This window comes from Desmodus rotundus, chromosome 4 (genome assembly GCF_022682495.2).
Source record: "Desmodus rotundus isolate HL8 chromosome 4, HLdesRot8A.1, whole genome shotgun sequence".
Taxonomy (NCBI): Eukaryota; Metazoa; Chordata; class Mammalia; order Chiroptera; family Phyllostomidae; genus Desmodus; species Desmodus rotundus.
The window spans coordinates 112,509,814-112,532,970 of NC_071390.1; the positions used below are offsets into that span (position 1 = coordinate 112,509,814).

General features: G+C 39.7%; 1 protein-coding gene and 1 pseudogene across 2 annotated transcripts in view; both read right to left on the bottom strand.

Annotated features, from left to right (window-relative positions):
* Positions 1-5,322: 5,322 nt before the first annotated feature.
* On the bottom strand, positions 5,323-5,874 carry LOC112320834 (large ribosomal subunit protein eL18 pseudogene; annotated as a pseudogene).
* Positions 5,875-9,283: 3,409 nt separating this feature from the next.
* Positions 9,284-23,157, bottom strand: part of TAF3 (TATA-box binding protein associated factor 3) — a 166,768-nt gene continuing 152,894 nt past the window's right edge. For both annotated transcript variants that reach the window (XM_024580386.3, XM_053922045.1), the window contains exons 5-7: positions 15,150-15,405; positions 12,390-12,496; positions 9,284-11,594 (exon numbers count right to left, since the gene is read on the bottom strand). In XM_024580386.3, the coding sequence (XP_024436154.1) occupies positions 11,480-11,594; positions 12,390-12,496; positions 15,150-15,405 (478 nt within the window). In that variant the 3' untranslated portion in view covers positions 9,284-11,479. The remainder of the gene's footprint in view (positions 11,595-12,389; positions 12,497-15,149; positions 15,406-23,157) is intronic.

Below are 23,157 nucleotides of genomic sequence, written 5' to 3' on the forward strand. Positions count from 1 at the left end.
ACCTCCCTGCAACACACCAGAAGATGCAAAGTTTTTCCAAAACTCGTGGCCAAATGAGGATTTGTTTCTAAAAGCTGAGGAATGAAGTTTTCCCACTGGTTTTAAATAATGACTTGCTTACTCAATACATCATTGTTTAGCTAGTTGAAGCCACAAGTATTGCTATGCCCAAAATCCACCCAAAATGAGAGTGCCAAGGTACTTTAAGTACAGGTACAAAGAGACCAAACTTCTGTGCTATTATCATTACGGCGTTATCTTTAATGCAATCTTATAAAAGAAGGCAATCATTTTTCTTAAAAACATCATTTGAATTTTATCTTTGCTAGAACACTAGCGAGGAGGGTAGCAGTTGACTTGACCATATAATCTTCCCTAACCTGCTGACTAATCGATTTTGATGGAAGAGGTGATATTGGGTCTCTGAAGTTGACCAGGTTTGCCACCAGTAAATGGAGGTCCCAGGTGCAATGATGTTTCAGTTAATAAAAATATTAAAAGGAATTCATTTTTAATGTAGAAAAGTCACTATTTGCAAAGCCTTGGGTTAAATATGTCCTAAAGTTGCAGGGAAAACTTTCTTTTCTTTCTTTTTTTTTCCTCCAAGGGGAAACAAATAAGAAAGAGCTATTGTCATTCAGGTCCCTTTTTTGGTCCTAAGAGAAAACAGTTGGATTCACTCTATGGGGCGGTTCAGTCCTGAAAGCATCAGATTTGATTCCCTAGACTCCTTGGAACCACAGGTTCACATCCCAGAGGGGTTGGGCTCAACCCTGCCTCCTTCCTAGGCAATAAATAGCATGGAAACCAGGTTATCTACGTGGCCAACTTTCAGGAAAGACCTTGAAAACAGAGCCGGGGTGGACCTGGGTGATCACGTGGTGCTTTCCATTACAGTGGGGGGAGGGGGGACTGCAGGGTGGCTGAACCCACTGGGGCCAGCCGGCAGGCAACTAAACGCCATGCTGATGCCAGGAGATACTTCAACTGAGTTTTAAATAGAAGTCCATTTAAAAGCCTGCGATAGACAGCTGAGGGAGCCGGCTCCGCTTACCCTTGTGTAAAGCATTGGTGGCTCCATCAGATTAGGTGGGAGAGGGGTAGGGAGTTTGGAATGTTTACTTTCATGCTCACTATTGGGCGGCACTTCTATAGCGCCTCAATATCTCAGCACCATATTTTGTATTCCTGATTAGTGGGTTGGCTTAGGTACAACACGATTAATGTTTCTTTCTTTCTTTCTTTTTTCTTTTTTTTTCTCCCGTTTTTTTTTTTGGCTCAGAGAGCTGGTGCCCTCACCTGAGTCTAAACAATCAAGTTACTGAAATTCTAGCACACTTTTTGAACCTCGTGCTGCTTCTTTACATAAGATGTACTGTTTCCACTCGACTTTACACATACTATTTGTCCAGTTTCTGACACTACTCTATTTAATATGAGACAAACAGATTTTCTAGTGAAAAAAAAAATCAGACAATTCAGCGAAGACCGGCGAGTGGCTGTGTTAAGGTTTGCTTGTTTTAGTGGCAGGCTGTCCTCGTACCTGAGCAGCGACCAGGGGAAGATAGCTCACCTGGTCCTTCCCTTATTGTTGTTCCTAAACTTTTGTTTTCCTTCTGATCTTTGAGTACTAATGAAACATGGTTAACAACTTCATGAAAAATAGGAGCTTGCAAACTCTTATTAACCACACTCTGGTTTCCACGTGCATGGTACGTATTAAAAATGATAGCCATTTCATGGGACTTTTGTGTGTATCAGCAGCATAATTGCAAAAGTACACATGGATATATGTAAATACAAAGTGTTGTGAACTGCATGTAGTAATTACATGGTATATTTTTGTATACAAATTCTTCAGATGAGTCTATACACAAACTTCGATATGCTTTTCAGAGACAAAGTAGGCAACTCTCTGAGAGCGACAGTAACCAGTTGCTTTGGGAAGGAGGTGAATAACCTCTTATGGCAGAAACACCGCCTTTTGAGTTTGGTCAGGATTTCCGCAGCATTAAATTGCTGTATTGTCTGTGACTACCAACTGAAACAGGGCTAGCTTGGTTTTGGTAGGCTGGTAACTTGAAGCCTGCAAATAGGGCTTGGTATTTTGTAATCAATAAGTGGACCTTCCCTATTGTTTTTAGGGATTTGAAACAAAGTTCAGTGACAATGCTTTGTATGTAAAAACATTTGAAAAAATACCTGGCCATCCAAGAAATGAAGTAGATGTTGAAAGGGCTTGTATTACCTCTCAGAGGCCAGCAACCTCATGGGAGCAGTTCAGATGTCCATAGATTCAGTGCGTGTGTATCCTATGTTCATATTAATGGTATAGAAATTTTTCACCAAAATCTTAGAACACTGACAACTGGTTTTATACACAGGTTCAGACTCCTGGATACATCAAATACATACTTAATGAAAAATTGTGAGTTTAAGCTGAAAACGTCAAACTCTGCCCACTTGCCTTCTTCCACTGTATTGACAATAAAGCAATAGAAATGCTTCTCTGCCGTTCTATCCTTCTGTAATTAGAGATACACACCTGAGCAAGAAGCATCAGTAAGTGCACTCCCTCCGGCAGCGGCTGTGCTTTCCAGGCTGCCGCGGCCACGGCACCCGGTGCGGAACGCCTTTCTGCGAGCTCCATGGAAATCTACGCCTGCAAGGGGTGGCCCATCTGAAAAGCATGGCTCCAGTGCCAACTCTTTGTATCCTATTTTTTTACATTAAGCCTATTCTTTGTTATTTTAAACCCAATTGACACTTTAAAAATGCGAGGGCAAGTCATTTTGATTGGGTTGCACTCACACGACACACATAGCCCTTCACCTGTGGATTTGGCATCAGAACAGGCATTGAATAGATGTCACCTTTTCAACAGAATGTATTTATTTTTAACTTCTTAAATCTCCAGCACAGAATGTTAGAGTCAAAAGAGCATAGAGATCTCATGTGACCTCTTTGTTTCAAAACAAAAGGGCTGAGGCCTTGAGAGAATCAAGGCACGCAGTGAGCTAGGAAGTGTGCTTCTTACGCTACCTTCTCACACAGTCCTTCCTGGCCATATAGAAAGATAGGATTGCAATGAAGTAGCAAGGAATGTCTACATAGGTGGATATTCTAGACCACGCTGTGCAATGTGGTAGCTACTAGCCACCTGTGGTTATTTAAATTTCAATTAGTTAAAATTAAGTGAAATTAAAAATTCAGTTTCTTAGTTGCAGTGGCCCCATTTCAAGGGCTCTATTGCCTATGTGGCCGTGGCTACTGTGTTGGAGGGTGAAGAATTTACATAGAGTTCTTCCATCATCACAGAAAGTTCTGTCCAACAGCCCGAGACCTGAGATTGAGTGCAGTGACTAGAGAGCACAAACATTTGTGTATTGAACAGATTCCTGAAGACACAGAGATCGGTACAGAGGCTCCTCGTCCACTAGGGGGTGCTCTAACAATTAGTGCATCCCCTACAGCTGGACGGAATTTGGAACGTTTTGAGAGATCTCTCATTTTAAGTGTAAGTTGGGTTTCTTTACTTTATCTGACACACGACTGCACTAGAGCTTGCGGCTGTTCAAGAAGAGATATACAACCATGAACTATGGCTTATCCTCCGTGATTTACTATTCGGTTTCCTTCCCTGAACTTGTTCAGTGTAATAATTAGATCCCCCTTGCCAATGCCAGCCAAGTCAATTGCATTTTGAGTTGCTATATATTAACACTAATTATACAGTCCCATTAATGGATGCACTTAGGTCTGGGTCAGTGGCATAGTTGTCCCTCTACTCTCACCTGTTTGCCATAGACACAGGTATAAACCTGAGCTGGGTGTCCACCCCGGAGAAAAGCAATGGGAGGAAGCCTCTCTCCTGGCGACCTTCTATGTCCAGTATCAAGTTATTTGATAATAAAATTGCCCAGTTAATGTGCTGTCCAGCTTTTCAAGCCTTGGTTGTAATATCGAGATTACTCTTTCGATGGGGTGTTGAGACCCAGAATCTGAGGATCACAGAAAATCCAGAATTCACAGAGCACTGAAAAATTATTGAAAGAGCAAGCTAATATATATTAATGGATTAACTTAAAAAAAGAGAAGCTACAATAGAGAAGCTACTGTAGCTACCATTCTTTGAGCTCCTACCATGTGTTAAATACTTTACATATGATTTCATTCAATTTTCACAACTATCCAAGCAGATGTTCTCATTCTCCTTTAACAGAGAAGGAAATTGAGATTTAAATTAAATGATTTATTCAAATTCATTTAGAAGTTGAGCAACAGCGCCAGGATTCAAATTCAGGTTCTGACAAAAAATATAAAATAAAAAAAGAAAGAGAAAAAAAGTGTGCTCTTAGCTATTATAATGTTACCTAGATTCCTTAAAATCCAGATAAAGATCTGAATGCACTTTGAAAAGAAGACATGAAGCAGAAAGTACCAATTTAATACACAAAGCTCATCAAAAATCCCGTATACCTTCCAACTGGGGAATAGGTCTTGCCACTTTGACTTCATTTCCTAAATTTGGTAAAAATATGGTAAGCCAAAAAATGTTCTTCCTGAATTTCAAATGGCATTTGATGTGAAGCATACTTACCAGAACTGTGCCCGAAGGGACAGCATCCTCATGCACCCGGCAGGTAAGCGGGTGATGTTACACAGAAGGCAGTGTGCCTGCCTAAGGGTTTTGAAATTCAAATTTTTACAGCTCTGTGCTGCACTTTCCCCAAAGCAAAACAAAATTAAAAAGATAATCAACCTCACCTGAGAGCCTAATTCCATTTGGCTCTTGATGGGGAATAACATTTCAGAGGATGTCCGGTGAGCTTCTAGAAGGTGGCAACCTTGCTGGGGAGCTCTGGTTGCAGCTGGCCTCACTAGTCCTTAAAGTTTAAAAAAAAAGTGTTTTTCCTTATAGATTTTTAAAACTCTGCAGGTGTTTGTTGATTTCCCCCCATCTTACCTTACTTTGTTGGTGAAAATTCACCGTATTGTTCCTTTAAGTAAATTCTCTTTTAACATTTGGCATGACAAGATTTCTTTTTAAATATTTTATATTTATATTTAGAGGGAGGGGAAGGGAAGAAGAAAGAGAGGGAGAGAAACATCAGTGTGTGGTTGCCTCTTGTGGCCCCCCAACCAGGGGCCTGGCCCACAACCCAGGCATGGGCCCTGGCTGGGACTTGAACCGGTGACCCTTTGGTTCATAGGCCGGCACTCAATCCACTGAGCCACACCAGCCAGGGCTGGCATGACAGGATTTAAAATTTTTTTTTTTCAGTCTCCAGAATCTTTTTAATAACAAGGTAGGACCTGGGGTTAGTTTTTGTAGCCACATCTGGCCCTTTGGCTTCTTACGCGCTGGAGCTTCCAGCCCTTGGCGCCTAGGCAGGTAGGGTTTGGTGTGGCTGTGAGGGGCTCCCGGGGCCTTAATGAAGCGACTGCGCACCTCTTGGCCTTGGCGAGGACCAGAAAGCAAGCCCTTGGGGGAGTCCAGGGACAGCTGGTTGAAGGTGAGGATCTTGCTCCCAGCCTCAAGGATGCTGCTCTGGGCGTGGGTGCTCACATGAAGTGCACACTCCTTCAGCTTGGGCACCTCCTGGACACGCATTTCATCCATCACAGTCCCTACAGCCATCGCGGTTTTGCCCTCTCGCCAGGAAGCTTCATCTTCAGGATTATGGAGAAGGGGAAAGTGACAGAGGTGGCTGGTTGGTGAGACTCAGGAACAACCTCTTCAGCACCACCTGGTTGAAGGTAGGGTCAGTTCCTCCAGCCAGAAACCTGTACAGCTTCAGCTTTAGGTAGAGTCCAGGCTCTTGGGCTCTTTTCTGCGAACCTTTCGTTCTCGTGGTGGATGCCAACTCCCATGATGGTGCCCAATGCTCCACCAGGTCCAGGAAAGACTTACAAAAATTTGATTTACATATATTGCATCAGAAATACATTTATTTCCATAGATTAATTTTCTCTCTCTAGAGAGGACCGATCTTTTACTTTTATTCAGGTTCAAATACAATAATTCTTACTGTGAAGGTTACAATTTGGTCAGTTATGATTTTTTTTAATTGTAGAGGATAACAAGCACAAAATAGCTAACTCTTACATACACAGTTTTAACAAAGTTATAAAGTGGTGTCTGTATAACCACTTCCCAGGTGGCCGAGTAAGACGTAACTTGTATTCCAGAAGCAGCCCCAGCTTGCTCATGTCTTCCCGCCCAAACTCCCTGCTGTCCCCACGGAGGAAGCTGCCATCTTGACTTTTACTAGAATCTTTCCTTGCTTTCTCACCCTTGAATGTCTCCCTAAACGTACAGCACATTTCCCTCTTTTTGGACCTTATGTACAAGTACTCACACTGTAAATACTCTTATGTCTACATTCTAGGTTGATTTCCAACATTTTCTGGTGGGATGTTCCTTCGTCTCATTGACCTAAAATTGAAAATTATTCAGAAGTCACCATCTTTCCATGAATGTCTCACCTGGACATTCAGTGCGTGCGTACCACGAATGCGTACCGCGTCTCTGGTGTCACTGCCTGTGACAGCGCCCTGCCACCCCGGGGACGTGTCTCGTTTCATCTTCGCATCCCCAGAGTGATGACTGCGGAGGGTGTTTTTGAGAAGTACGCGGACATGGTTCAATGCCTGACGTTCTGGGCCTATTATTTGTCTCCGTGAATGTTGTAAATGGCCATGTCAAGATTAATAGGTTGAAGGAAAGATGAAGAACTGGTTAATTACGAATCTACTTACAGGGAATTCACTTTCTAAAAGCTAGCAAAAAAAATTCAATCAGCATTTCAAACAATACATAAGAAGGAATCATGAAAATATAACCTGGTAATAACTTTGGATAATTTGAACTCTCTGGTATGTCTACAGTTTAAATGAGCTAACTAGAAGCAGAGCATGTTCTTTAAACCATTCCACTTGGCAACAGTTAACTCATTAAGGACAGTAACACTGACATTCTTCAGGTTGGGGCTGTTTTGCTTAAGATAGTCCGTCCTAAACATTTCATTAAGTCAAAAACAAGACCTCCCCCAAATAAAACCCCATAAAACTTCAAAAGGTTAAAATACTGACTAGGTTACAAGGATATAGTACAAGATTATTGCTTCAAGCAAAGAACCTAAAATATGCTTCTGTTCTGAAAACCCAACACATTTAAATCTTATGGAGTGTATGTGTTTGTATGTATTTTTCCAACATGTTAACTCTGCTAGTTCCTAGGATAGTTAATATAACCACCTGCTAAGCTTTTAAATATTTTGTTGTAAATATACATTTCTAAGTGTAAATCTATATCGACATTAAAACCACTTGCAGGCTAAGGTGGACAGATAGGAAAAGAACAGGTATGAAAGATGCTTAAGGTTCGATGAAGCACATTTTAATACACTGTGTACTGCAAAAACAACAGCAACGCCACGGAGAAAGAGAAGCGACTAGAAGACCTCAGAAGCCAGACTACTAGACAAACTGCAGGTGGGCCTAGTACATCTTGCTATTTCCATGAAGTCCAGCAAATGCTGGATGGACAAACCAGTGTTTAAACCTGTTTTACAAACTAAAAACTGAGTTGTCCAGGATAAAAAAGGTAACTAGCAGTTGTTTTAATAACACACATGAAAACTAAATGTTAGCTTTAAATGACATTAAGAATAAATTGCTTAGTTGTCCATCTGGATAATCTGGTTTCTAGTGTAGTACTGGCCTGCACCCATGGATTAATAATTACTCTATACTTTCTAGGCTACAACTGATGCAAGATAATCGAAGAAATCGTTTCCTAACAGGATGATTGGTCTATTGTGGAAAGAGACATTATTCATAACATTATCTATTTCATTCCTCAGTCAGGGCAACTCATCTACTTTTAGACTTGCACTTCTAAAGAAGACTGCTATGATCTAGAGATTGGCCATGAAACTATTGGTATTGAAAAGTTAGCCAGCATGCCTCCAGTGAACTTTATTCATCAGCATTCGCGCTGGCAAGGTTTCCGTATCGCAGGGTTCATTTTATACTTTAATTTGGTTAGTAGGTCTTTGTTTAATCGTCCTATTGAAAGAAGAACAAAGGCGGTTTAGGCAATCTGGGAGAGTAATGCACTATATTTTATCTCTGATAAAAAGCCGGACAAAGCCAGAATGCTCTGATACCCTCTGATTTTCCGCAGGACATTTGGAACCACAAATTGCCTGGAGGATAAAGATCCTCACTGTACTTAACTGCAGACACCTTCAGAAGAGAAACACCGTGTCAGTCATAGAAATTACGTTTGCCAGCTACACAGGGCTCTGAAGGCAGATTATCTCACCAGAAGAGTTTCTGTTTCCTGGGAGGGAGGGCATCTGTTTCTTAAATGCCACCTCCTCCAATAAAATCACTAGCCAGGCCAGTTTTTTTCCTAAGTCCCTTTATAAAGTATCGATGCTAAGGTCAGGCAATAGTGCTGGTGTAAGGGAAAACAGTCCTCGAGTTTACTGACAACTGGACGGCTTCTAATGCTCCAAAGGGAAATACTTCCCATTCCTTTGCATCAAATTTTCTCAGTCACAGTAGTTCCTCAGATTCCTGCTGCTCTGTGATTTCCTTCTCCCTCAAAAGTGAAAACCCATTTTTTTCTTCTTCTTTAAAAAAAAATTATTTATTATTTATTTTTAGAGAGGGGAAGAGAGGGAGGAAGAGAGGGAGAGAAACATCAATATGTGGTTGCCTCTTGCATGCCCCCTACTGGGGACCTGGCCCACAACCCAGGAATGTGCCGAGTGGGAATCAAATCAGCGACATTTTTGTTGGCAGGCTAGCACTCAATCCACTGAGCCACACCAGCCAGGGCAAAACCCAATTTCTTATTGCTTGGGTCCCCTAAAGTCTTTCTCCTGATGAAGTCATCTTTGCCAGTGTATCTCTCTCCCCTAACCCAATACCAGCCTTTTCTTTTCCGGTTTTGTCTGTCTTTGTTAAGGAAAGTGAACCCTGTCCATCTCTGTTGTGTCTGTGGCATTGGTAAGCTACTCTTCTTTTTTTCAGTATTACTTTGTGGAAAATGATCACGCCCAACTTTCCCACTTTGCTTTGTAACACAGGTGTTTTATTTTCACGTTTCTTTTTGCAGTTTCTTGAACTTCCTTCAGTTGGTGCACCGACAGCCATCCAGTAGATGCTGAGACCACCAGTCCCTTTCACACAGGCCACTGAACAGTCAGAAGATGGTAGCAACTCTGGTCTCTAGTGACCTGGACTGGATTCAACTCACTGACCTAGAGGTGAAAGGCTCTGTATTCCATTACTAATCCCTTGAGCTATCCAGCCCTCTGAAAATGATTCTTTGGTTTTATTATTGCAAAGGCCATTTATAGAATCATGAACTGGATTTAGGAAAGCAACCATGAAATAGCAAGGGACAAACTGATTGAAATTCCTTCAATGTAGTAAGGGCTGAAGCCTCCCGGTGGGATTGGGAGCCAAGTTAAATGCAGGCACCTCCATTCTTATTTCAGTAGCATGACGGGCTCACTTAAACGTGGCAACTTTAGATCCACTGACCGTGCCTCGAGGAACTAAATCCTCAATAAAGAAAATGGAAAAGCAAACTATGAAATAGCCAATAATCTTTATTTTGTACTTCCCCACCCCCTTCGCTCTCCAAAAAACACTAAGGGGTATATTTGTGCATGTGAAAATATTGTATAAAGTATTTAGAATGATCTCAAATTAATGAAACAAAAAACACGTATCTCAACATAGATGCTTTCTTTGTAGGGATAGAAAAGTTTGGCTTCTAGAACAAGCACGGCAACGAAATACTGTACTCTTAAAAGGGCTATTCCATTTCTACTGATTTGCAATTTAACATTCAAGGCAGAAAACCTCATTTCTCTAACCACATAATAGGTCTTAAAATATGACTAATTCATACACTAATATCAATTTACTTGGCATTAAAAAATCACAATTTCTATTAATATATTTGTTTTAGGCTCGAAGCCTGCATTCCAGCATTTAAGATATCCATTACACTGGCCCAAACTGGGATTACTTCAAAAATCAAGTAAAAGTCCATATTTATTCCAAAGTTGCTAAAATATGCTAATAAAATTAAATTTGATGTTTCACATTAAAAATAAAATATTTGGTTTATCTCTCAGACATCTATAACATATAATAAATAGTGGGCAGTATAGCAATATAATAAAGTTTTGTGATACCCTGAAATTTGATGAGTTTTCTTTAAAAATTCATAATAGTCTTCATTTCAGCCTTAAACCACAAAATTAACGAACAGGTTTGCAGAAATAAAACAGTATAAACACAAAATGCTACAGTATATGTTTTTTTTTTTTTTTTTACTTTTGGGGAATCTACATGTCCTTTAATAAAAGTCAGTCAAAGAAATTTACAGAAACAAAATAGATAACAAATCAATTTCAAATCATAAACTGCAGACTTAAACCGCCGTGTTCCTTCTAACCGCGAGGGCCCTCTCCCCGCCGTGTTCCGGGCACCGTGCAGGCTCAGTGCGAGGCAGACAGTAGCGTCCAACTATGGCTCTGCTTTCTAGCCTTCTGTGCTTATGTGCAGCAGTAATTACAGACATGGCTGAAATCACGGTGGATTTCAGAGAAAGCCAGAATTAAACACGATAAAAATTTTAAAAATAACTACTTCATAAATATTTATTATTTACATGAGGGGAGATCTTCTAGTCTGAAGAGTTTTTATACAGGTTGATGATATATAAGCAGTGACAAGAACACCAGCAGTTTCAAGAAGGGCAAAGTTAGAATGCAACACAAACGGAAAATGTGAGATTTAACGAAAATAACTGGCATGAAAGCAAACAGGACATGATAGAAACCTTTTTCTTAAAAAATATAAGATATTTCACAAAAGCCTGAACATTTTACATGTTAATACTAAAAACAGGGCGGGGCGGAGAAGCTTCTTGTATTTTCATCATAAAAATATTTACCAATACTCCAACTGGAGTTTTCATTTCTGTTATTATGATTATCTTACTATAGAGGGAGAAAGGTTGAAAACTGTATACAGCCTATCGATAACAGCCTTAAGTTATTTATAGTCAAGGTGGTTTACGCATCATCTTCTCATCTAATACTTTCATGAAAAGGCCCTGGAGAGAATAAAGAAAATCAAAAGGGAGGATTACGGTCTTTTTATTAATACTTGTCACTGGTAATAGAAAAATGGAGGCGGGCAGTCCTCAGGCCACACCTGTACTTGAGTTTTCTTCGATCACACCGCCCTGTGGCCACCGGCCACTCTGTTCCAGGAGGGAAGTATCCAGAGTGGATGGTCTAGTTCTCTCGTCCTCAGGCTTCCGAGATTCCTCACCCAGAGGAACTCAGTGGCAGATGGGACAGCCAAACGGCACGGCTCCCGCTGAGTCAGCAGGGAGGGAGCCCCGAGGCCACACCGCGAGTCCACGCTGCAGGAGGCGTCAATGTGCTCGATGCTTCCTCTTTTTGTGCTTCTTATCCTTCTTCTTGTTGGCACACTTGGGACAGAACCACTGCATTTCTTCTGGTGGTGCGGCCATTATTCCAACACAGGGCCTACAGGTCAGGAAAAAAGATTTCAGATAAACATGATACACACACACATTTTCTTTCCTTGTTTTTAGATACTTTTAAGTAATTAAAGAAAAATTTAAGTCTATGGTATATATTCACCAGAAATCCAAGCCAAATGGCTCTCATTTATGTAGCACTATTGTTGGGCAAGAGGATGATTGTATTACATAATGCCCCTTTTATAGGCCCTAGTGGAGAAATTAATTAGCTCATTTATCCTTCCAGCCAGGACTAGTGTAATTCTTCTGAGCAACGGCTTTGTTTTTATCTTATAGCTATCACATATCATGTGACTGAGTGGATTTCTATCTTTTTATCTGATATTTTAAAGATAAAATGAGATTATTTGCATAAATTTTGGCATCTTTTCTTCAGTAGTGGAGAGAAGTTGAAGAGATGTAAAAACCAGATAAGCTGTCTCCTGTCTCTTTATTTCTGCAGTTTATGACATGTTTACAAAGGGGTGATCTCAATGTCACTGTCAAGCTCGACAGCTTTTACTAGAAAGAAAGGAAAGGGGGCCCCTATATCTCCTTTCTTTTCCATTAGAAGGATATAGAAGCTAAGCAAAATACTCAGAGTTTAGGCTGAATAACAATAGTCCAAAGACTCTTGATTTTTAAAATTAATATTAATTACATTCTCGCTGACTTTGCCCTGTACACGATTCTTAGGATAGCAGTGGAACGCGAGACAACCCAAGAAGCCCAAAGTCGCCGACCTGCTCCGCAGGGCTTCTTCCCCCAGCACGGCCAGGACCGCGTGTGGAGCACTCACCAGTGGTACCAGTCGTCACAGTCGTCACAGCCAATCATGGGGCTCCCGTCATCAGGCTTGTTGCACCCAGGACAGATCCAGATTTGATTCCCCCACTCATCTCGGATCTGAGGTTTTTAAATGGGGGTGGGGGGAGCAAAAACGGAGATAGAATGGGGAAAAAAACAAAAAGAGGGCAAGATAAGAGTGATTACTTTCTACTGTGAACCTAAAAAACCAACAAATTAAACTGAAGAAAAATATAGTGGTTAACAATTTATTAAAACCAGGATCACGGTTATCACTATTCTGAGGTACATGAAAAAAATAGCCACTGAGTGCTCAGTGATAAGACATTTCTAATGCATACTTAAAATTCTTTTGTGTAAGTCATATATATACAAAGCATTTCATAATAATTTCTGTGAAAAATATTACCTGTAGCCACCATTACCTAAAAAAAATGTAAACACAGAAGTTCTTAACAATGAGGGTCTTTACGGCAGTAACAACCGATGGTTTTGACCACTGTGGAGCTCCACCACACGTCAGGCCCGTAGCCACACTCACGGGCATGGAATTAATACATACAGCCAAATGTGCACGCATCACCTTATTACTCATTAGCCAAACCCTTCTCCTGAACTAGCTGATAAGATCAAGGGTATAAAAGAGTTGTTACTAAGTAACTTTCCATTCCCTTTATGACATTTTCAGTAAAGTACAATCACTAAAGGGCAAATGAAATAAGGAACTTGTAAGGCCAAAGAGCTACACACTTTAACTTACTTTGCTACAAAAATGGTGTGTTCTGGAGTTAACTTAGCAGTTCTAAGTAAGAAGCATCTCTAATTGTTCACTTCCTCAAATTCCACATTAACTAGACCAATTTGGAAGAAGCAACCGTATGATGGGCTTTCAAACACAGCAACAACTAAAAGCTAATTTTCAAACGTTTTCCCAGTAACACAGCACATAATTTCATTCAGTTTATTTTGTGAGGTATAGTCTCTTTCTTCACTTTCAAATACAACACTGAGTAGATGGGCAGCAAAGAAGGGGTGCTCTGTGTGTGTGAAGGGTGTACTGGGGGCATAGATGTTTCATTCTACTGATGTGCTATTTTAAGGCCTGCCATGTTTTTAAAAGTCTCTACAAAGACAATTATGTTCATACGAAAGCTTCCTAAAGACATCTGTGTGCAGTCACATACATCTCTGACTCAGCCTTCTCTGATTTCAAGGGGAGAGAGCCACCAGTTAGCATATGCCAGCTGTCAGGGTGAACGCCAGTCCAGAATCCTACGCCCTGAAGCTGCCACGCATGGCCAGGCCTGCTGCTGGTTGACCTTTCTTGAAATTAGAAGGCTGTGACTCTGCTGCTACAAGAGAAATTTGTCACAGCACCCCTAATAACTAACATTGAAAGCTTGACAGTTACTAAGTTCTTTCAAGCATCTACCTCGTGTATCATCTTAACCCTTGGATAGGTTAAGAATGGGGAAACTGGAGCTAAGGCACCGTAGGTGACAGTTCCAAAGTCACACTATTGTGCAGCGACAAAGTCAGCTTTTTGCCTGTATCTTTCCTCCAAATCATATATCTTGTTCTGTCTACAAAATGTCTTTTAGGAGACAGAAGGCTTTTCATCCGCATTGTCTACGCAAATCTGATCTACCTCCAAGGACTCAGTTCAAGAAAATCCCCTGGAGAATCAGAAATTTTAGGGCTAGGACATCCTATAGTGACCATCTAGTCTAACATAACCCCCTTAATTACAGATGAAGAAATGAAGGTTGAGGAGGCTAAACATCATCTTTCCTGATCAGTATCTTGGGGTAACGTGGCCTCAATTAAACACCTAGAGCAATTGTTCCTTGAGTGGACCAACTTAATAGTCACAGGTTTTTGTATCCTATCTTCTATTTTTGCCTTGAATTGCCAATTTAATACTTCTGTTAAATTTTCATGTCTTTATATCCTTTCTCAATACTTTCAAGATTTTCTTCTTTATCTTTTATATCATTACAGTGCTTCCAATATGTAATCATTTGCTATTTCCTTCCAAAATGCCATAAAGAGATGTAATATTTGCACTATTTCTAACAACTATCATGGACCCTAACCCACCACTTTTCAGTTTACTCAGAAGACCCGAGCCATCGGCGATCTGACAGGCCACGGTCTACACAGCACTTGGTGGTCAAAGCAATGGCAGTTGCCAACTCACTCAACAAGGTGAGTCTGCCCTCTGAAGCCCCGCCGGGATAGGGAGCTCTGCAGTTCGAAAATTCATGTCCATTTACTGTGCACCCCTGGTGTACTCTGCACCTCAGCCAATGAAATATTCCAATTAGCTCTGTTACTTAGAAACAGAAGCTGGCTCATAAGATCTGTGTATATTACATAAATTGTACTCTTAAGTGAATAATTCAATGTGAGATCAAGAAATTCCATGTGACATTTAAATATCACTATTCCTCTCTATATTTATACATTGATCTTGTTCTATATATGTATATAGTCGTGTTCTAAAACAGTATAAAGAAAACCAATGTTTTGACATTATCTATGGAGACCAACTATGGGAAAACTGAAATACAATACTTTTCAGCCAAAAGCTTGAAAGTGCAAAGAAAAGTACCTTTCCAGTCATAAAGACCTGCTTCTGAAATACAATGATGATACAAATGATACTGCATTTTGACTGAAAACATTTTCATGATAAAAGAGTAAGCTCTTAAGTCACTTTTTAAAAGCACCACGAAACGAAGTGGCCTACCACGTAAGTGCTGACCGTCTCTGTCACCACGCTCCGGACAGGGGCCTTTGAGCTTCCGGCTCCGGAGATGGCGGGGGACGGAGATGGCATCAGAGCGGGGGATGTGGTGGACTGAGCGAGGAGTGGCAAAGGCACTGGGGCGGGGGTGACATGCACAGGTACAGTGGCTGGGGCTGGCACTGGTGGTGGGGTCTTGGGTCTGTTAAGAGAAGGAGCTGGCTTAGCCTCGGGGGCTGGAACCACTTTGCTGATGACACTGTCAATAAAAAGAGAAAAAAGGAAAAGTCAAACAGGCTAGTTGAGTCAAACTAAATTTTTGAAACGTTATCATAGAATAACTTTCTTCTAGTAGCAAAATACTTTGTGGAAGAGTTCAGAGATAGTTACAGACCTGAGTTCAAGGTCCTTCACCCATTTACCTCCCAACTTATTCGGAGTCACTGTTAGAGAGAAATAAGTAGCAGGAGTGAGGTGTGGTTGGAGGGAAACAGCAGCTCTAGCCCCTTTCCTGGTGATGTTACTTACTAATACCTAGAGCTGTGCAGTGACAGTCTATCTTTTCATTGGCAATATCTTACCCACAGAACTTAGGCGGTGAAAGGAGTCAGGCTACCTGAGTTCAAATTCTAGACCTGCCACAGGCTAGTTATGTGACCTTGGGTAAGCCATTCAAAGATACGATTTACTGAGTGCCTGTAAGTTAGATATTATACTGGGTACTTTACATATATCTTCTCATCTAGTCCTAACACTAACTTCAAAGAAATTATAGTAATCCCATTTTATAGATGAGGAAACAGCATTAAAGAGAGAAAGAAAGTAGGTAAATGGGTGGCAGGTCTTTTGATTATACCTTTTTCTTCTGCTCCCCCCCACACTTTTTTTTACAAGTTTCTTTATTTGAAAACAATTATATATCATTTCAAGTACAGAGAATATAACAGTCAGTTTGGGTAACAGACATAACAGACATTAGCCCTTTGCCATGTTTGCTTCAGGCCTCCCTTCCTCCCGCCTCCAGTAGTAACCCCTCTCCTAGGCTGGCAGGTCTGCTTTTTTTTCTTTGTATTTTTCCTGCCTTTGTAGGTACTCATAAGCCGTATGTAACATACTGTACTACTGTTGTTTCAACTATATAAACAATGTCACATTATATTTATTCCTTGCAACTATCTTTTCACTTAGTTTTTTTTGTTGAGATATAACTGACAAAATGTTACCCGTGTAAGGGTGTGGTGTACAATGTGTTGGTTTGATACATTTGTATATTGTAATACGATTACTACAGTGGCATTAGTTAAAACCTTTATCATGTCACATGATTATCATTTCTTCTTGTGTTCAGAACTATTAAGATCCAGTCTTAGCAACTTTGAAGTTTATAATACAGTAGTGTTGAATATAATTACTATGCTGTACATCAGATCTCCAGAATTTACTTATCTACTTCTAAAACTGCCCACTTAGTGTTAGATCTCTGGACTTATCCATGTTGATACATATGATCTATATTATTTACTCTACTTGTTAAAGTGTATTCCATGGTATGGATAAGTCAAGGGGTTTTTGCCACTGACCTACTGAGTGCATGAAATAGTGCCTTGTAGTGTTACATGTTAATTGTAAATATATGCAAGAAATTCCCAAGGCTATATTCCTAGAAATAAAGTTACTGGGTTATGTGGTATGCACACTTTCACCTTTACTAGGAATCCCAAGCTGCTCTCCAAAATAACTGCCCCAAGTTATCTCTTTCTACATCCCACACTTAATTATCTAGGCCTTGCTTTTCTGATCTACAAAGTAGAAATAAATATAGCTGCCTCTGAGGGTTCCAGTGAGAACCTGAATACAGAGAAACATGTCAAAAACTTCTTCCAAATGTAAAACGTTAGCGCCAGCATCATGAGCATGACAATCCCTGGCACCATCATCACCAGCCTGCACTGTGCCAGCCTCTCAAACCAGCACCACTAAAAAAGCACGATCTTTTGCTATTCTGATCACAAGTTTATAAAGCATTAAGTTATTTTTTAAAAATGCCATCATTATGTAAGCAGATACCTAATGCTGTCTACTTGCTCTCCACTTGTTTCATGCAAGTGTGTGATCACCTTCCTGACTTGAATATAGTCAGACCTGTTTGTGCAGGAGATAGTCAATAAATGCCTAACAAATAATAGTGAATATTTATTGAACACTTACTAAGTACCCAACTGTTCTAAGCACTTGAAAGCCAACTGCATACCAGGCACTATGCTCGATGTTTACTTGCCTCATCTCACTTGATCCTCGTAAAAACCAAATGAGGTATAAGCAGTGTCATTACTTTCCTTTTGTAGATGGAAGAAATCCAGGCACAGAGAGATTAAGGACAGACGACTGTGTGGCAGAGTCAAGATTTAAACCCAGGCAGTCTGATTTCAGAACCTGTATTTTTAACAATTACACTACATGATGACCTGATGCTTACTGAATGAGTTTTGCCTTACATGTAAATATAAGATGGGAGTTCAAAGTTACTACTATGGCATGGATATCCATAAGGCAAGCACTCTCTATTTTTATAATTAGGCTAAAAATTTAAAAAACACTATTTGTGGATGCAGTTACCCATAATAGTTTAAAACATGGGTGCTGGAAACAAACCTAAAGAAAAAGCAGGAACCCAGAGAGGTAGAACAGGTTTTTTTTTTTGCCTGAGGGCACTTGCGCATAAGGTGAATCTGATCTTTGGTTTTGATAAAGAGGACAAGTTTCAAAGCCCAGGGCCTGTCAAAGTGTGAAGGCTAACAGTAGTCCTCCCCATGTTAAGGACTCCCATGGGCTACACCAATGAGGTAAGGATGAGTCAGAATCTCATAAATCCTCAGCTGTACTGGTCCAGGACACTATATTTAAAGTCATTTGGACTAGTAATGTGCCTAGCTACCCAGAGCAAATCCCAAGAGGAAGTAACTTAAAATCTAGACCTCATATTATTAATACAGATAATTATTTAAGGAAAAAAAAAAGCAGCATATAATCAAAGATATCCAAACATACAAGGAAGGCAAGGCAGCCTCAGGGAGAAGCAGAAAAACTAACAGACAAAATAAAGAGACACATCAAGACCACAGATACTAGAACTATCAACCACAAAACTACTCTACTTATAATGTTTAAAAAATAAAAAGCAAAGATTGAAATTATCAGCAGGTAATAGGAGGTTATAAGAGTGACTTAGTAGATTTGAAAATAAAACCAGACCTTATAGTAATGAAAAATGTAGTACATGAAATGTAAGACTCAACTGATGGGAGAATTAGAAACTGAATAGTCAAGACAGAGGAAATTATCTAGAACTTAGCCTTGAGAGGCAAAGACAATATAATTAAAAGTCTAATTAGTACATATTTAATAATTCTAGAGAGAAAGGGGCAGAGGTAAAATATTAACAAAAACATCCAATACTTCTACAGAACTGATACAACATCCCAATCTACAGGTTTAAGATGCCTAACAAATCCCAGGCGACATAAACAAAAACAGTCTATACCCAGACACAGGAGAGTGAAGCTACAAAAAACCACAAAGAGAAGTCTCTAAAGCAGCCAGGGGGGAAGGGGAAGAACAATTACTTTAAAAGAAGAAACAGATTACAGTTGAGTTCTCAACAGCAATGATGAATCAAGAAAGCAGTGGAATAACACCTTCGATATGCTGAAGAAAAATAAATTTTGTCTTTGAAAACAGCTTTCAAGAATAAGAATGAAATCGATGTTTCCAGGCAAGCAAAACCTGATGATAACGCCACCAGTGGACTCTTTCTAAAAGCTTTGATAAAGCAGCAACTCTCAATATCGCTTTACATTTTTACATTCTTAAAAATTACTGAGAAACCCAAAGAACACTTATATGCATTTTATCTGTGAATTTTTACCATATTAAAAATTGAAGCGGAAATTAAAAAATAATTATCTAGTAATTCATTTAAAACTAGCACTAGTAAGACCATTACATGTTAACAGAATCTTTTTTAATGAAAATTAAGTATGTTTTTCAGGACAAAGTTATTTTGTGAGAAGACTGGCCACTGTTTAATATTTTTGCAAATCTCTTTAATGTAAGCATATGTAGCTAGAGAAGGGAGGAGCATTTTAAGGGCCTTTTCAGATAATTGTGTAAATTCTTCTTTGATACTGCTCCAAAATGGAACAAGTGGTAGTTTGTTTTTTTTAAAGGTTTATTCTCATGAGAGGGGAAGGGAGAGAGAGAAACACTGATGTGAGAGAGGAACACTAATCAAGGGCCTCCCACACGCACCTGCCCAGGGCTCTAACCCACTGCCCTGACCAAGAATCAGACCCAGGAATCTTTCCATTGTGGGAGGACGTTCCAACTGAGCCACACCAACCAGAACAACAAGTTGTAGTTTTTTAAAAGGTGGCTGTAATGTACAATCTGAAACCATATAAATAAGCTTTTCATATTGTTACATTAAAATGCACTGACATGTTTAGCACTTTGAATAGATTCTTTTTTTCACCATTGCATAATTTTGTAGTATCACGCATCAGTCATTTAGAATGTTGGTTGATTGAATTATGCAGATCTTTCAAACATTTACAAGTTTTATTGTACAATATTAAAAAATCACATTTGTTGATGTTACCATCCATCTCATCAAAATTTTCTTAATGTACCGAGGAGCTGTCAACTTGTAATGATGTTTTCCAACATTCTAATTTTTACTTTAAAGCTTATATTTTATAATTTATAACAAGTACTCTCAGTATTTTCTTTGAAATAATAGGCTTACTGTGTTCATTTTTGAGGAAATGTTGGCCAAATACCCAAGTCTAAATAACCATTGTTTGTCAGGTGCTCTTTCAAGTAAAAATGATAGTATGTGAGAAAAGCAGCCTAGTTCAGTTTGCAACTTAATCACACAAGTGCTTTTCCTTACAATAACTCACATGTTTTCGTACTAAGTTGAAGTGTTTTATGTGTATTTCCTATTTCATTCTTTTCTACTTCATCACAAAAACCATTAAAAAGTGTGGATTCCAAGGCCTATGCACCGCACTTTGAGCACCTCTGTTCTAAAGAAAGCACCTCAGGACAAGGAAGGTGATCCCATCAGAATATTTGAGATTCTTTGAAGACTGATAAAGATGTTGGTACGGTTAAACAAACATTGACTATAGCAGTGGTCCCCAACCTTTTTGGCATTCACTCCCTGTGGATGGATGGAGGGGCAGGCGACAGGAGACGGAGCTTAGGCGAGCTTTGCTCCCAACCCACCCTGTGCCTAACAGGAAGTGGACCTGCTCCTCCGTGGCCAGATGACTGGGGAGCCCTGGGCTAGAGGAAACAACAATAATAATACACTGGGGAATTATAAAAATATATAAAATATATAGGCATAATAATATATAAACCCAGAGGGGTAAATTGAGCTAAAGTATTCTAGTGTCCTATTTTATTACCTGGAAGGAGGTATACAGGTCTTAACTTTAAATGTGATAGTTTCTAGGGTAACCATGTAAAAATTAGAAACACAGTATATGTATAACTTCTAAAGCAGTGTGGAGAAAACGTGAATGATAAAAAATAACCAATCTGATAAAAAAAAAAAGGAGAGAAAAAGCATAAGCCGTAAGACAAAGAGAAAACCCCAATAAGGTTTTAACTCAAGATATCAATAATTATATCATATAAATGGTCTAAATGATTTGGTTGTCAGGTGGGGTAAAATAATAAAACCCAAATCTATGCTATTTATGAGACTTGTCTATGAACAGAAAGGCAGAAAGTAAGATGCTAGGAAGAGAGGAATGGAAGGACAAAAACAGTCATACCCTCAAACAGATTTTAAGGCAAGGGCTATCAGTGATAATGAAGTTTACTTCATTATGATAAAATGTGCCAGGAAGATAAAACAAGTTAAAATTTGAATGCTTTGAAGAATACAGTTTCCAAATATATAAAGCAAAATTGACAGAGCTAGAAGAACAGACAAATCCACAAGTATAATGGGAGATATTATCAATCTCTCTGTAACTGACAAAGTAAGCAGTTATAAAAACCAATAAAAATATAGAGTTTGAACAAAATTAACAAAAATAAAACGGACCCAATGGACATTTTTAAAACTCTATTCAACAAATACAGAATACTTAGTCACTATTCAAGACTGACAATTGTCAGAGGAGGGGATAGGGGAACTGGGTAGAAGAAGGTGAAGGGATTAGCCAATGAACATGTATGCCTAACTCACAGACCAGACAGCAGTGTGGTGCCAGCCAGAGGGATAGAGGTGTGGGGGATGCGTAGACATAGGCAAACGGGGGAAATGGGAACATCTGTAACAGTGTCAACAGTAAAAATAAAAACATTAAAAAAGGAATATACTAAAAAAATTGACCAAATTTCATAAGGCTGAAGAATAATTGCTGTATAAAGGGCCTGATCTCCAAAATATATAAAGAACTCACACGACTCCACTCCAGGAAGACAAACAACCCAATTAAAAAATGGGCAAAGGACTTGAACAGACACTTCTCCAAGGAAGACATACAGAGGGCCCAGAAACATATGAAAAGATGCTCAGCATCACTAGCCATCGGAGAGATGCAAATTAAAACCGCAATGAGGTGCCATCTCACACCAGTCAGAGCGGCCAACATAAACAAGTCAACAAACATTGGAGAGGATGCGGAGAAAAGGGAACCCTAGTGCACTGTTGGTGGGAATGCAGACTGCTGCGGCCACTGTGGAAAACAGTATGGAATTTCCTCCAAAAACTAAAAATGGAACTGCCCTTTGACTTAGCAATTCCACTGCTGGGATTATACCCTAAGAACCCTGAAACACCAATCCAAAAGAACCTATGCACCCCAATGTTCATAGCAGCACAATTTACAATAGCCAAGTACTGGAAGCAACCTAAGTGCCCATCAGCAAATGAGTGGATCCAAAAACTATGGTACATTTACACAATGGAATTCTACGCAGCAGAGAGAAAGAAGGAGCTTATACCCTTTGCAACAGCATGGATGGAACTGGAGAGCGTTATGCTAAGTGAAATAAGCCAGGCAGTGAGGGACAAATACCATATGATCTCACCTTTAACTGGAACATAATCAACAAAAGAAAATAGCAAACAAAATATAACCAGAGACATTGAAGTTAAGAACAATCTAACAATAGCCAGAGGGGAGTGGGGAGGGGAGTTTACAGGAACTACTATAAAGGACACATGGACAAAATCAAGGGGGAGGGTGGAGGTGGGGGAGGGAGTGGGGGGAGGGAGGTGGGTTTGGCTGGGGTGGGGTGGAGGGATGGGGAGAAAAGGCAGACAACTGTAATTGAATAACAATAAAAATTAAAAAAAAAGAATAATTGCTGTATATATATTTGTTACCCTGCTGTATTGGTAGTTCCTCAAAAGGCATGGAAAGCCTTTTTATCTCTGTATCCTCAGCATCTAACATGGTAACTGGCATTTCTTAGGGACCTCATAAATCTGAGCATATTTAATTTTACTAATCAAACAAACAAAATGAAAGCTGGTTTGAAAGTAGTGATTTCTAGATGACATACTTAATGATTTAGTAATTTCCTAAATGAAATGATGCATCATTTATCTAGCCAATAAAAATCACAGGAACAAACTGCATATTAATATGCATTATGATGTGGGAAGAAAAAGGGATAAGGGACAATCAGGCAAATACGGGATACCAGTGAACAGAGAAGAGGGAAAGACAAGAGAAAGTGAAGAAATTACAGATTTAGGTTAGGAGCCCAGGGAAAGCCCAGGCATTTTCAGCTCTAGGCTCACAGAGTTGATTACAGGGAAGAAGAGGGAGGAAGAACAAAAGGAGGACATGAAGTAGGAAACAGGTCTGCGACCGACTCTGACTCAGGCAGAAATAAGCCTGAACATCTAAGATATCACACAAGAAGAGGTACTGCAGAAAAACATTTTTTATCTTATACCTAACTCACCACATTGATTGAT